Below are 14626 nucleotides of genomic sequence, written 5' to 3'. Positions count from 1 at the left end.
AATTGAACATTTCAGCAGTGATGCTCAATAATGGTGTCAATAAAAGATTGTAAAGAAACGTGTTTACAGATGCTTTAGCCATGGTATACAGCTTATAGTCGAGGACCAAAACAGTTTATCAGTTGGATAAATTATGGTAAATACAGAGAGCGCCATGACTTGAAATTACTGAGAAACTAACAGTTCTGTAGATACAAAATATATTTATCAATTTTATTTTTACAGACTTGATATATTGTTTTTTAATATTGTCGATATTTTCGAATTTCCGTCTAAGAAATAAAATTATACAATCGTGATTTATTAAGTTAAAGATTAACGATAATAAGACAATTATGATGAATAAAACTTAAACATGGGAACTGATACGACTGATTTGTACTGGTGCGAAAAGTCGTATCAATATGAGCAGACCAACAACATCATAATCAGAATGTTCTTGCTGATATAACCTTGAACGTGTTTACATCAAATACGAGTGTTACAATAGGATGTATACCCTGCGTTCGTGTGCATGAACTGCACCGCCCCAGTAACACTACCACATTTCAATTATCTACATGTATGCAATATGAACTCCAATTCGAAACCTTTTGTGCATATATCTTTAAAAGTCGTTATTGTAAACAAACTCATTAAAGACATAAGGAGCAAATTTTTATTATGCCGGATGTGTCGTTTAAAAAAACCCGCTCATCAATGACACATTGATATGTTTTCACAACTTCTCCTCGATTCTCACTAAGGCTTTTTGTCAATATAATATATATTTTTATTCTAAATGTACAAAACACAAGAGGGACGACAAATACCAGAGGGAGAGTCAAACTCATAGATCGAAGATAAACTGACAACGTCATGGCTAAAAATAAAAAGACACACAGACAAATAATAGTACAGAAGACACAACATAGAAAACTACAGACTAAACAACACGAACCCCACTTTAAACAAGAAGTGATCGCAGGTGCCCTGGAAGATTAAGCACATCCTGCTCAACGTGTGGCACCCGTCGTGTTGCTTATATTGTTACAAATCCGGTAAATAGTCATATTCGGTAGGTCACATTCGTAAAAAGGGAAGGGTATTGTAGTTACGACATAAGGAACATATCCGATATCATCTGTGAAACGGTTATTCTTTAACGGTTAACCAACTCGTGATGGCGTCCGTCAAATTTACTAACTTCACCATTTAGAACTCCTGGTTTAATATCTTCCTTGTGAGGAGCAATCCTCTATCAAGGAAATCTTGATAGGAAATACAAGTCGGGGAATATCGTATCGATTGGAAGATATATACTCCGTATGCAATTTATTTATCTTGAGTTAAACTCTTACATTAACTATATAATACATTCTGGCAGATACCCTAAAAGAGGGACGACAGATACCAGAGGAACAGTCAAACTCATAAATCGAAGATAAACTGACAACGCATATGACTAAAAATGAAGAGGACAAACAGACAAATAATAGTACACATGACTCAACATAGAAAACTAAAGAATAACAACACAAACCCAACCAAAAAAAGGGGTGATCTCGAGTGCTCCGGAAGGGTAAGCAGATCCTGCTCCACATGTGGCACCCGTCGTGTTGTTTATGAGATAACAAATCCGGTAAATAGTCTAATTCGGTAGGTCACATTCATGAAAGGGAAGGGGATTGTAGTTACGACGTAAGGAACATATCCGATATCATTTGTGAAACGGTTATTCCATAACGGTCAACCAACTCGTGATGGCGAAATTTCATTTACAAATGCCTGGAAAATACATAGTTTGTCAACTCTAGTTCTGAAGCTACTGATCTTTCAAAACTCCTGCGTAAATATGTAGAAAAAAACAAAATGGCCCGTCATTAATACATGATTCTATTAAAAAAACAGTTACCTTACAAAAAACACTATGGAGTAGAATCTGACTATAAACAAGAACATGCTTATTATTTTGGGGTAATAAAACCATGAAAACAGAGTTAAATTATTGGTCTTACACCCTTTTGATATGGTCCTGAAAAGAAAGCGTTATAAAACTCGTGACTTTAAAAAGCGTGTGTTGCCCATCTTGGTGTATGTGCATATAACAGACGCTCTTAAAGATTGTGGACTAGAAAAGAATGCATGACAAAATTCTTTTTCTTGTTGATCTTGTATTAGTTAATGATATTTTTTTCTGTTTAAATTTTCTCTCTTTTTTCATTATGTTTTGCCAAAAAAACAAAAAAGGGAAAACATAAGAAATTAAGGGCACTCACTACTATGAAGAATCTATTACCGATTTCAGTATATACTTGTCTAAATTTAGATTTTGATTTGCTCAACATTTTTGCTATAAAAGTTAATCTACCTTTTTTGTTTTCAAGATAATAGGCCATAAAAATAAGACATTGGAAAAATTCCTCATTAAAGAACATTTACTCCTATTATTAGTGAGCTGGCACTTTCGGCCAATAGATGTATTTGTATATCTTGTCGTGCTGGTCAATTTTCCTTTTTCCTTCTTTTTTTCTATTTTTCATATGGTAGGCAAAAACTTAAAAAAAAACCTGGTAACAGTTTCCATTTAAGAGCAAACTCTTGTAAAGGACCAACGATTAATTCAACAGTGAACCTTATTTGTAGTTTCTGTCGTAGTGATAAGTTTTGCTTATTAGTATTTAAGTTCTATCAATCTAATGTAGTTTTCCATAAAAAGGAAAAAAATGGCAAACAATAAGTAAAAATTATCAGTCAATGGTTACAAATTCAATAAGGGGTCGTAAGACCAATTCAACCTTTAGTATTGACATATTTGTAGATCTTGTCACGCTGATAGTTTGACTGATTTGTATTAACTATAGAATATATCTTTTTTCTTCTTTAGGCAAAATACGCAAAGAAATTGGTATAAATCGTCATTAAACTCAAATAAGGATTCGTCTGATGATTTTCAAATTGAGAATGGAAATGGGGAATGTGTCAAAGAGACAACAACCCGACCATAGAAAAAACAACAACAGAAGGTCACCAACAGGTCTTCAATATAGCGAGAAATTCCTGCACCCGGAGGCGTCCTTCAGCAGGCCCCTAAACAAATATATACTAGTTCAGTGATAATGAACGCCATACTAATTTCCAAATTGTACACAAGAAACTAAAATTAAAATAATACAATACTAACAAAGGCCAGAGGCTCCTGACTTGGGACAGGCGCAAAAATGCAGCGGGGTTAGACATGTTTATGAGATCTCACCCCTCCCCCTATTACTCTAGCCAATGTAGAAAAGTAAACGCATAACAATACGCACATTTAAAATTCAGTTCAAGAGAAGTCCGAGTCTGATGCCAGAAGATGTAACCAAAGAAAATAAACAAAATGTCAATAATACATAAATAACAACAGACTACTAGCAGTTAACTGTCATGCCAGCCACCAGACTTCAATTAAACTTATTGAACGATTATGATTTCATCATATGAATATCAGGCACAATCCTTCCCGTTAGGGGTTTAGTATCATACCATTATAACATATATAAGAAGAACATAACCCGTGTCATGCCAACAACTGTTTTTTTAATAAATGTGTTTAGTTCCGATGCAAAGACCGTACAAGTGAATCAATATTAACGCCAAAATATGCAATCTTTAATGACCAAACAACAGTATCGTAACTATATCCCTTCTTAATAAGTCTATTTAAAGGTTTTCTTAGTTTCTGAGTTGAATACTGACATTTGTGTACTTTATAAAGAATATTTCCATAAAAAATTAGATGTGAAATACATGAACGTATCAGAAGTATGCATGTTGATCTATATATACGAATGATGTCCTTATACCGATGATAAAATTTAGTAAATGTTTTGACTAGTTTGTGATATCGAAAACCCTGGTGTAATAATTTTTCAGTAATACATAAATTTCTCTCGTTAAAATCTAAAACATTGTTACATACACGAGCGAATCGTACAAGTTGAGATATAGAAACACCGTAAGATGGTGACAAGGGAACGTCACCATCTTAAAATGGATAATTAACGATAGGAAATGAAAAATCATCCCTTTTATCATAAATTTTAGTATTAAGCTTTCCGTTAGTAATATAGATATCAAGATCGAGGAAAGGGCAGTGGTCATTGTTAGTATTAGCTTTATTTAAAGTAAGTTCAACAGGATAAATTTCTTTAGTATACATACTGAAGTCGTCATTATTGAGAGCCAAAATATCATCAAAATATCTAAAAGTATTATTAAATTTGTTTATCAGATGTTGTTTCGATGGGTCTTTGCTGATTTTTGTCATAAACACTCATAGCAATACAAAAACAGGTCCGCAATAAGTGGTGCGCAGTTAGTCTCCATTGGAATTATGATAACCTGACGATATACGGAATCTCCAAAGCGAACAAAAATGTTATCTAGTAAATATCAAGGGCATATATAGTATCAAAGAATGTCCAATTGACATAGTTTTTTTTATTTATTGCTACTAAAAAATTACCTAAAAGAGTTTGAACATAGATATTCACATTCTGACTTTTTAAATGCCCATTTAATAAGGTGGGTGATTTTTTTCTTAATGAGAATGTGAGGCAATGTGGTATACAGGGTAGAAAAATCAAAACTTTGAATAGATTCAAAATCACCAATATAAGCATGCAATTTATCAAGTACTTCCAACGAGTTCTTGACACTCCAAAAGTAAATAATTCCACTATTTTCGAAGGCTTTATTTGCGCAATTTATTATCAGGTTTTTTATTGTACCAAGTGTACTGGTAAGAAGAATAGACAATTTAGTAGTGGAACAATGGCTTGAAGACGAAATAAATCTATATTTGTAAGGTGTTTTGTGTAGCTTCGGAAGCCAATACATAGTTGGGACTTTCATTGTATTTGGTTCTGCTTGTAAAGCGGTAGCTAAAAGTTTATGTTTGTTACAGATGTCGTTTTCTAAAAATTTAGTTAGTTGGAATGTTGGTGAATTGGTAATTTCTTTTTTCAGAACCTCAATGTAAAATTTACGTCAAACAATAATAATATTATTAGCAGCTTTATCGGCCGGGACAAAAACAAATTCCTTGGCTTGTTCTTTTAGTTTATGTTTGATTCGAGAAATAGGTTTATTGTGGTTATTGTTAACAATAAAATGTTCTTTAAAATGTTGAATACGTATATCAACTATGTTCATTACTGAATTAAAAAAAGAGTCCAAAGATTTTTTGTCAGCTTTTTCCCGTTTTATCCATTTCAAACAGTAAGCACGGAGTGAGGCGTGGATGATATTACGACACTCATTCCAATTAATAATTGACGGGGGACGATATTTAGGTCATTTACTGAGGAATGATTTTAACTCTCGGTCTTGAACGATGTTAAGATCTCCTGTTATAACATGGGAAATGGGTTCATAAATGTATGCGGAATTACTACAGTTACATGAAGTAGGTGTATTTACACTGATATTAACATCTGAACACAATTGGCTATAATTAAACACAATTTCCGGGTACATATTTGTAAATATAACAAATAAGAGGGAGCTCAGTATTGTCAAAATATCCAAGAATTTGTTCTTTAACAGAATGGTCGTTAAATATACCGGCAAGGACGCCTCCGGGTGCGGGAATTTCTCGTTGCATTGCAGACCTGTTGGTGACCTTCTGCTGTTGTTTTTTCTATGGTCGGGTTGTTGTCTATTTGATACATTCCCCATTTCCATTCTCAATTTTAATATTTACAAAATCAAAACCTTTATTGACATACTTTATTTTAATAAAATGTTTTTTTTAACCTTTTTACTTCTTTCTAGGTCTGGACTTGCTGACCAATTTTGTAGATTAAAGCTTCTCCTTATCTATTATGTTTGGCAGGATGTAATAGTCAATAATGACCAAACTGGTAAAATTCGTAATTTAAGGTCAATAATTCCTTTATTGACAGTTTTGATAAAAAAATACAATAGGTCAATCGCTTTGAACGTTTTTGGAAATGCAAAATGATTATCCGCCATGTTATATTTATAAACAATGCCCTCTAATATACATTAATTTTTACAACAGACAACTCACATGTATAGATCTCCCGAGCTTGTATTGCATTTTATACATTTTTCATGTTTATTCTTATGTTAGTTTTTATAACACGTATACCTCATTCAATATTGTTATGCAAGCTTATCTATTTTATAATATGTGAATACCTAGTTTGTCGCTTGTTTTGTCTGCTTCAACATGGTAACCCAGTCCGGCCTGTTCCAATCTTCTTATAAGCTCTTCTGAGTGTCTACAATGCAGAAAACTTTTTGAAGTTTTGACCGACTTTCAAAAATTGTTTTTGTATAAACTATAAGTTAACGTACTTGATTAAAAAAAAATGACCACACATTTATATTATCCTTTCAATCTGAAAAATACACTCGGACAAATTAATTACATATGTTCCAAAGGTTTACGTGAAATCAACAATAGAATGTTTGGTTATCTTTTTTTTTTGTCACATAGCGTCTTGAAAATACATGTGCGAAGTCAGGAATATGACAGTTGTTATCCATTCGTTTGATTGGTTTAAACATTTGATTTACCCATTTGATTAGGGTCTTCCTCGGAGTTGAGTATTTAAATGATTTTACTTTTTGCATAAAAATCATTCATACATCCTTTGCTTTCTTATTTTTGGTTTAAAGCGTTTCTAATGAAAATAAATCCTAAAATGTATTTCAGACACATCAAATTCATCAATTGTTTTGAGTGGCTGTAGATGCGTGACAACGTATGAGACCAAATGACGTAGATGTCTAGCATTAAAAAGCCATTGTACATCCTTTAACCTATACTGCATAGCAAACATCAGGTATACAAGGTCCAGAAAGAACAAATGTAAAACATTTCAACGAGAAAACTAACGGCTAAAATTATAAGAAACGACAAATTAGATTAACAAACGACAACCCATGAATTAAAATCTCCTCACTTTCGACAGGCACAGACATAATGCAGTAGAGTTGAAATTAACTGTGGTCCCCCCGAACATCCCCTAACTAGGGACAGTCGTGTTACAGCTCAACTTACCAACAACTATAACATTTGTATAATTATGCAGACAAATAGCAAATGTGAATCAATGTTAGTACCTCATCATAATAAACTTGAGCCAAAAAGTCAAACAATTACCGATGAGGACAAAAAAGTTGAGTCACGTGAGCTGTTTGTAACGTAATGCAGACGTGGTGATTATCTAATATCATACCGAATATCAATGGTATAGTAACACTATCTTTATATAAACGGATTCACTTAAGGTTATTTGATGGTTGACATCGCATAATGTACATCAGGCCTGAACAAAAGAAAAGTCATAAACTCGAGCATCATACCAAATACCAATATGGTCAAGTATACGTACTTTTTGATAATTGTACTTTACCAACAAACGCAAATTAAAGAAAACGTGAAAATTCGTCATCATTTCTTTGAAACAATTGCATACAAATATCTAAGCAACAACACAAATATCAACTGCTTTTTATAGTGACCTCTGTATGATCATGTCACAACTAGAAGTCCATTTATCCTTATACAACAATGTCAATGATATATGTAAAGAGCATCGTTTTTAGCTATAGTAATCAAATTATGTCTTGAACACGATGAATAGAAAATAGTATCCCGAGATCAATGCTGGACAAAAGTAGTTTGTCACATACTTTCGATAAGGATTACAAGCAGCAACCATTTTCAATTTCTCATGTAATTCTATTGGTCTTCCTAGTAAGGATTTATCGCATGTGATTTCTTTTATAATTCCAATTGCTTCTGTTGTATTTGCCTCATCAAAGAACAATACAGTATCCATATGTTTATAGGGTGCAAGTTCTTCGTTTTCCTCTATTAGTTTTGCATTCTTTTTCGCGATTTCTTCTGCCTTTTTAACTTTCCTGATTATATCTGATGCTTTTGTCCCGCCATGCACCTAAATGGTTGAAAAAAAGGAATAACAGGTATACTTTATTTATATTCACCAACTTGGTAAGTCTCATAAGTCCAGAATGAGATGGTAATAGCTTTTCGCAAGGAACATTTTAATCATCATACACTTAACACGTGGTTAAGAAATGTAATATTGTCTTCAACTTAATTTTTTTTTATATGACAGTAACATGAGCTAAATTGGAGAATGTACATATCGATAATTTCAATTTCAATCATGTGTTAGTTCCATGAAAAGTACGTTGGATACTAAAAATAAAGTGACCTGTACCTGAGTATGATAATACTGATATAAAAGATGTTTTGAATGCAATTCGTGATATATAAATCGAAGTTGTTTAATTAGTTATCAAAGGTACCAGGATTATAATTTAGTACGCCAGACGCGCGTTTCGTCTACATAAGACTCATCAGTGACACTCATATCAAAATATTTATAAAGCCAAACAAGTACAAAGTTGAAGAGCATTGAGGATCCAAAATTCCAAAAAGTTGTGCCAAATACGGCTAAGGTAATCTATGCCTGGGATAAGAAAATCCTTAGTTTTTCGTAAAATTCAAAGTTTTGTAACAGGAAATTTATTAAAATGACCACATTATTGATATTCATGTCAACACCGACAGTTAATACTTATCAGACATAATCAGATAGGTTTTCAGACGATAAATTATTATTCTGCTGTCCTACTACGAATTAACATTGTGTCACAGATCACACTTATTCGTTCAGTGAATATTCACTTGTTTTTGTTTATACGTCTTTTGATTGAGTTGAGCCATTTCAATTAATATTATGTACTTCTTTCTATGTTGGGATTTTACACTTTTATTTCAGGTGATGGTAAAGGTTTGCACCTGTTAAAATATTTAAACCCTATACATTTGTTTGTCACTGTCTTAAGTCAGGAACTGTTGTTCAGTGAATGTCATGTGTTGCTGTGGCTCATTAATGTATCTCGTTTTTAGTTTTTTATATAAATCATATCGTTGGTTTTCTTGTTTGAATGGTTTTACACTAGTCTTATTGTGAGTCCTTTATAGCTTGCTGTTAAGTGTGAGTCATGACTTATTGTTCAAGGCCGTTCTTTGACTTATAATGGTTTACTTATACAAATTGTGACGTGGATGGTGAGTTGTCTCATTGGCAATCATAACCCATCTTCTTAAATCAAAGATTCAGCAATACTTTTATATATTTATAATTTAGAACACTTCTAAACATAAATTGTTATCCAGGTATAAACAAAAATATCAACAAAGGTAACAAACTCAAAGATCAATTAACAAGAGAAAATACAAAAACCTGACAAATAGTTAACAAAGGTACCAGGATTATAATTTAATACGCCAGACGCGCGTTTCGTCTACATAACACTCATCAGTGACGCTCCTATCTAAATAGTTATAAAGCCAAACAAGTACAAAGTTGAAAAGCATTGAGGACTCAAAATTCCAAAAATCAGATATCACATTATGGTCATACATCTGATCGGTAGTTATCGTTTGCTTTCATTCTTTCTTGGAATGAATATGAATTTTTACACGAATTTGTTAAAAGTGTCCTGATTCACATTTATCTGATTTACTCGTTATAAGATATTGGGCTTGTACTAGCTTTCGATGCCGGTTTATAGTCATAGATCAGTAATGTAGGTTTAGGGGTCTTAATACTGGTCTAATGAGTCATCCCCATTCGGATTTGATTATGTTTTATGGAGGTACGATATCCAAGTTAAGATGAGGAGTAGTTTGAGCGAGCACAAACATACTAACCATCGCCAAATAAGGGTGTGTCCCCACCCTAAACCTTTCAAACTTAAGAGTCTATCAGAATATTCATTTGGCCTTTCGTATAACATTAAAGCGTGATGATGTAATGTCATTCCCAGATAGTGTTGGATTCCTCTATTTTCAAAACCGATTTTAGTAATATATTTAATCAATGAAATCAGAAAAAATGACATTTACATTCAATCGAATGTTTTCAACAAAACAAAATGTATTCACTACATATTGTTATCCATAATTTATGGATTTAGGTAAGTATTATATACATAGCTGTTTGTGAGGTACCACGATTATTCGACATCCAATTAGTTATATATGAAAAACCTGGAAGATACGTTTCTAATAAAAACATTTAAGTGGTATTTAAAAAATGATTACCTTCATTAAAATCATGTTGTTGATTTTATATTGCTCATGTAATTGAGCCTTTTCTTTTTCCTCCATATCATCTGTCTCCTTCGATTTTACTAAATCTTCCAGTAACTTTTTGGGGGGTTTTTGAAGATCGCACATAAATTTTATGAGTCTTGTTTTTCCACATCCAGTTTCGCCCATTATAATTACTGGTATTCCACATCTATTCAATTAAGAGGATAAAGTTAAAATTATATGAAATATGTGTTACGTTTGATTTGTGACCATTTCTACAAAGATATGCATGTTAAGCTAATGGCAATATCGCAACATTTTTTGTTTTCGAAATGTGATTCACCTTATATGTCACAAGTTGCAATGAAGTTTATCAACTTGTCTTTCGTGCTTTTCTGTTGATTTAGTTTATTTCGTCCATTGTTAGTTAGTTTAAACTATTTTTTTGTTAAACAGGGCTGACATTAAACCAAAATAGTTAACAAATTAATCTAAATCCAGAAAATCAAAGTTGAAGTAAAGCAGATACATGAACGCTTATTTGATTAATTTGCAAGGAATGCAAAACTTGGCGTTTATGTGTAACGAGTTTTTCTACAGAATTTAGCAGACTATAAACTTTTGCATCAAGAATATGTCTACTTTTATGAAATTGTGATAGCTTTATAGTATAATTCAAACATAGAAATGAAAATGACAATACTTCGATGTGTATTAACAATGAAACATTCAAGGTAAATGAGCCTTGTCTGAAGAAATAGGATTGAATAACATCAACTGAAACATGTGAAATAAAAAATACCAATGATAATACAAAGGCATAGAGTATATAATCGTTTTTTAATCATTTGTTCATTTAAAACTGCAATAAAGCCACACATGAACTTGGTAACCTTACACAAGTTTTCTTGCCAATAAACCATTATGATGAAGCAGGTCCATATATACTTCCAGACGAAAATGGATATCAAATATTATTCACTTACATTATTAGTTCATTTTAAATTATATTTAAAGTCAATTATCTATGATTATGAAGTAGGGTCAACTTATCTCTATTAAAATTAGTTGTTACCTAGCATATACAACTGCATACTGTATATTGCTAACCTTTCGCTAGTGATTCCCATAAAACAGACGTACTTACAAACATATACATCATTGACGCAGTCGTCAGAAACATATATGGAACGCCTAAATATAATAATCTCAATTTTTTTGAAGCGAGAAACATTAGTATAGATAAGTCGGAATGTTTGAATTTGTATTTGTTGAACACCTGTAAATGAATTCTATATCACAAGAACACAAATTCTTGTTGGAACAAATGACTTTGAACTTGGTGCCATATATCATTCAAGGTTCCTTTTAAAAGCCACAGTTTATTTTTTGTTGAAGCTGAGGAAATGAGTGCTACAGTTTATTCAAAATATGCACGAACAATTAAGGTTAATGAAATCTCCTTGTATTAGAATTCATTAAAAAAAAAATCTAGCTGTCCATCTTATGTTAACAAGTAAATGATATTGATATTATTGATAAGTAGTAAGTCCCGTCTGCAGTTTTCATTCCATTTTTGATTACGGTTTGTTGAATCGGGTTTCTCCTAATACTTTACTAGTTGCATCATAATTAAGCATATAATCTTTCCCAAACATCACAAAATCTAAATCCTGAATCTGCGAACAAAGAAATATTTCACATCTAAGAATAAAGCACCAGAGAGTCATCAATATGACTGAACAGACTTTAGTAGAATAGTACAACTAGTACCAATGTATACCCCCTACAGGCTTCTTTATCGAAAGGAGTAATACAGATATCATTTTGATGGGTCGAACAACAAGGAGTCACGTAATTGTTTGCAGGTTATAATTTCGTAGTGCCACAGTTTGTGCAATTACATCTATGCTTACCTAAATCTCATGTAGATAGCCAGTATTTTTTTAACATTGTCAGTTGTAAGTTCATATGACTCATCAGGGTCACGCTGGGTTGCAACTCCCATCACATCGCATAACTTTGCTAGTTTGTCGTACCTAAATCCAAAAAAAAAAAAAACACTTAAGCAAGCACGAGTCAATTGACAAAATTGTTCTCAAAAACCGGGTTTAGAATTATAATCAATTATTGTACATATATAAATGAAACTCGTAACGGGAAATGGAACAAAACGAGACAACGACCGGATCAAATACCATCATGAATACCATGCATAGACAGTTGACGGTGGTCTAGTTTTGGGAACGTTTTTTAGCTCTATACATTCTTTTAATTATGTTATGTTATGTTAATGCTTCTCATTTACCAATCTTTTTTAATAATCATTATCAAATAACCCTTAAAAAACGTTTTCCTCAATCCACGAAAATTGATCAGAAAGGGGAATATACAGGAAATAAATGTCATCAACATGTTTATGTGAAGATGATAATAAATGATAGAAATCACTGCATATGTGGATTGCAACTCCTTGTAGAATATAATATAATTGACAAAATATGTTTAACTTGAACTTTCGAGAAGGCTGGTTCTCTGAACTGAAATCACCTTCCTGAAATAATCATGGGTGAAATCATATGAAAAATCAATACTAAAATCATAGGCCACGTTTCACTAATGTCAGTCTTTCTGAGAATGAAATGTAAAACCACTAGAAAACATAATGCAAACAATGTTTACTGTTGATTCATTATTTTCCTGGTTACCAATTTGTTGAACAAGGAAAACTTACATTTTACGGACGCCATCACGAGTTGGTTGACCGTTATGGAATAACCATTTCACAAATGATATCGGATATGTTCCTTACGTCGAAACTACAATCCCCTTCTATTTCATGAATTTGATCTACCGAATTAGACTTTTTACCGGATTTGTAATCACATAAGCAACACGACGGGTGCCGCATGTCGAGCAGGATCTGCTTACCCTTCCGGAGCACCTGAGATCACCCCTAGTTTTTGTTGGGGTTCGTGTTGTTTATTCTTTAGTTTTCTATGTTGTGTCATGTGTACTATTGTTTTTCTGTTTGTCTTTTTCATTTTTAGCCATGGCGTTGTCAGTTTGTTTTAGATTTATGAGTTTGACTGTCCCTTCGGTATCTTTCGTCCCTCTTTTACACTTTCGTGGATATTTAGTTTCGTGGTTTTGTCAAATTCTACAAAAAAGCCAAAGGGAAACTTCAATTTGTTGAACCTTGAATTAATGATTAACCTGTATAAACGAAACAAGGTCAACAGAACAGGAATAGAACAGCTCGATTAGATCCAAATATCAAATTCAAAAGAAGCCAATATTAAGAATTTCACGTTTCCGTCACTCAAACCTACCTTGGAAGAATGTCAAAATTCTCAGCAAGATTCACTCTATTTCGTTTTAAGGCACCAAAAAGGTTTCGTGGCATAATTCCCGTTTTTAAAATTTGTTTCGTTTGATGGTCAATCAAATTGCCAGTTTTTTCCTCTATGTTAAATCCAAGAAATGTCATGCTATGTCCATCTGGGTTGAAGAACAGGTATGGATGAGGGCTGAAAACAACAAATATTCTGTCAATCGCAATGTACAAATTAATTTGTGTAGTATTTTTGCATAACCAGACGATTCTGAATTCTTAACATGACTAGTGCCAACAGTGAAATAGTATTTGTTGACTGATGTTGCCCCCCAATTATTGTGTGGGTTCCTGTTGCTCAGTCTTTGGTTTTCTATTCATTTAATGATATGTTCGTCATGGGGATGTCGAAAGCAAATTTACAGATCCAACATTGTTGGGTTGATGTTTAGACGAGTTGTATATACATAATGTACACAGCCATGTATCACCATCATTGCTGGTAATCCGATGGATAAATCTGTTGTAGAGTTTATTTGTCACTAACTCAGACGTATATATATATATATATATATATATATAATCGACATATAGTAAATGTAGTATTTGTCATGTTACATTTTTGAATTTATTAAGTGACTGTCTGAAATATTGAAAATAAACATGGACATTTGTTAAAAACACATAATGCCACGCTCGTTTATTGTACATTTTCATGCATTCACCGTTGTACCAATAAAAACGCAAAATACATCACCTTAAAAGCTTTAAATGGTCAATAATGTTGGTATTTCATGTTTGTACATACATCGATGTAGGTATGTATATTCTCTATCAAATTTGTTGGGGCTAATACAATGTCCTGAAATAGTTTAGAATTGTAAACTTTTTCAGTAGTTGTCGTTTGTTGATAGTGTTCATAATATAAAAAAAGGAGACGTAATATGATTGCCAATGAGACAACTCTCCACAAGAGAACAAATGACACACACATTCAAAACTACAGGTCATCGTTCTGCCTTCAACTATGACCAAAGCCCATACCGCGTAGTCAGCTATAAAAGGCCCCGACATGATAATTCAAAACAAGAAAACTAACGGCCATGTCAATAGTCTAGGCTACTTTTGATAAAGCATTGCGTGTTTCTCGTTCTCGTTTTTTA

The 14626-nt window shown here is 32.7% G+C and overlaps 1 protein-coding gene across 1 annotated transcript in view; it reads right to left on the bottom strand.

The window, feature by feature from the left end:
- The window catches only part of LOC134687712 (E3 ubiquitin-protein ligase RNF213-like), a 111295-nt gene that overhangs the window by 79069 nt on the left and 17600 nt on the right, over nt 1-14626 (bottom strand). The window contains exons 3-7 of the mRNA XM_063548170.1: nt 13462-13659; nt 12046-12168; nt 10139-10337; nt 7690-7955; nt 6187-6269 (exon numbers count right to left, since the gene is read on the bottom strand). Coding sequence (XP_063404240.1) covers nt 6187-6269; nt 7690-7955; nt 10139-10337; nt 12046-12168; nt 13462-13659 — 869 coding nt within the window. The remainder of the gene's footprint in view (nt 1-6186; nt 6270-7689; nt 7956-10138; nt 10338-12045; nt 12169-13461; nt 13660-14626) is intronic.

This window comes from Mytilus trossulus, chromosome 10 (assembly GCF_036588685.1).
Source record: "Mytilus trossulus isolate FHL-02 chromosome 10, PNRI_Mtr1.1.1.hap1, whole genome shotgun sequence".
NCBI lineage: Eukaryota > Metazoa > Mollusca > Bivalvia > Mytilida > Mytilidae > Mytilus > Mytilus trossulus.
The sequence above is the reverse complement of the archived record's forward strand: the minus strand, read 5'-3'. Positions and strand labels throughout refer to the sequence as shown.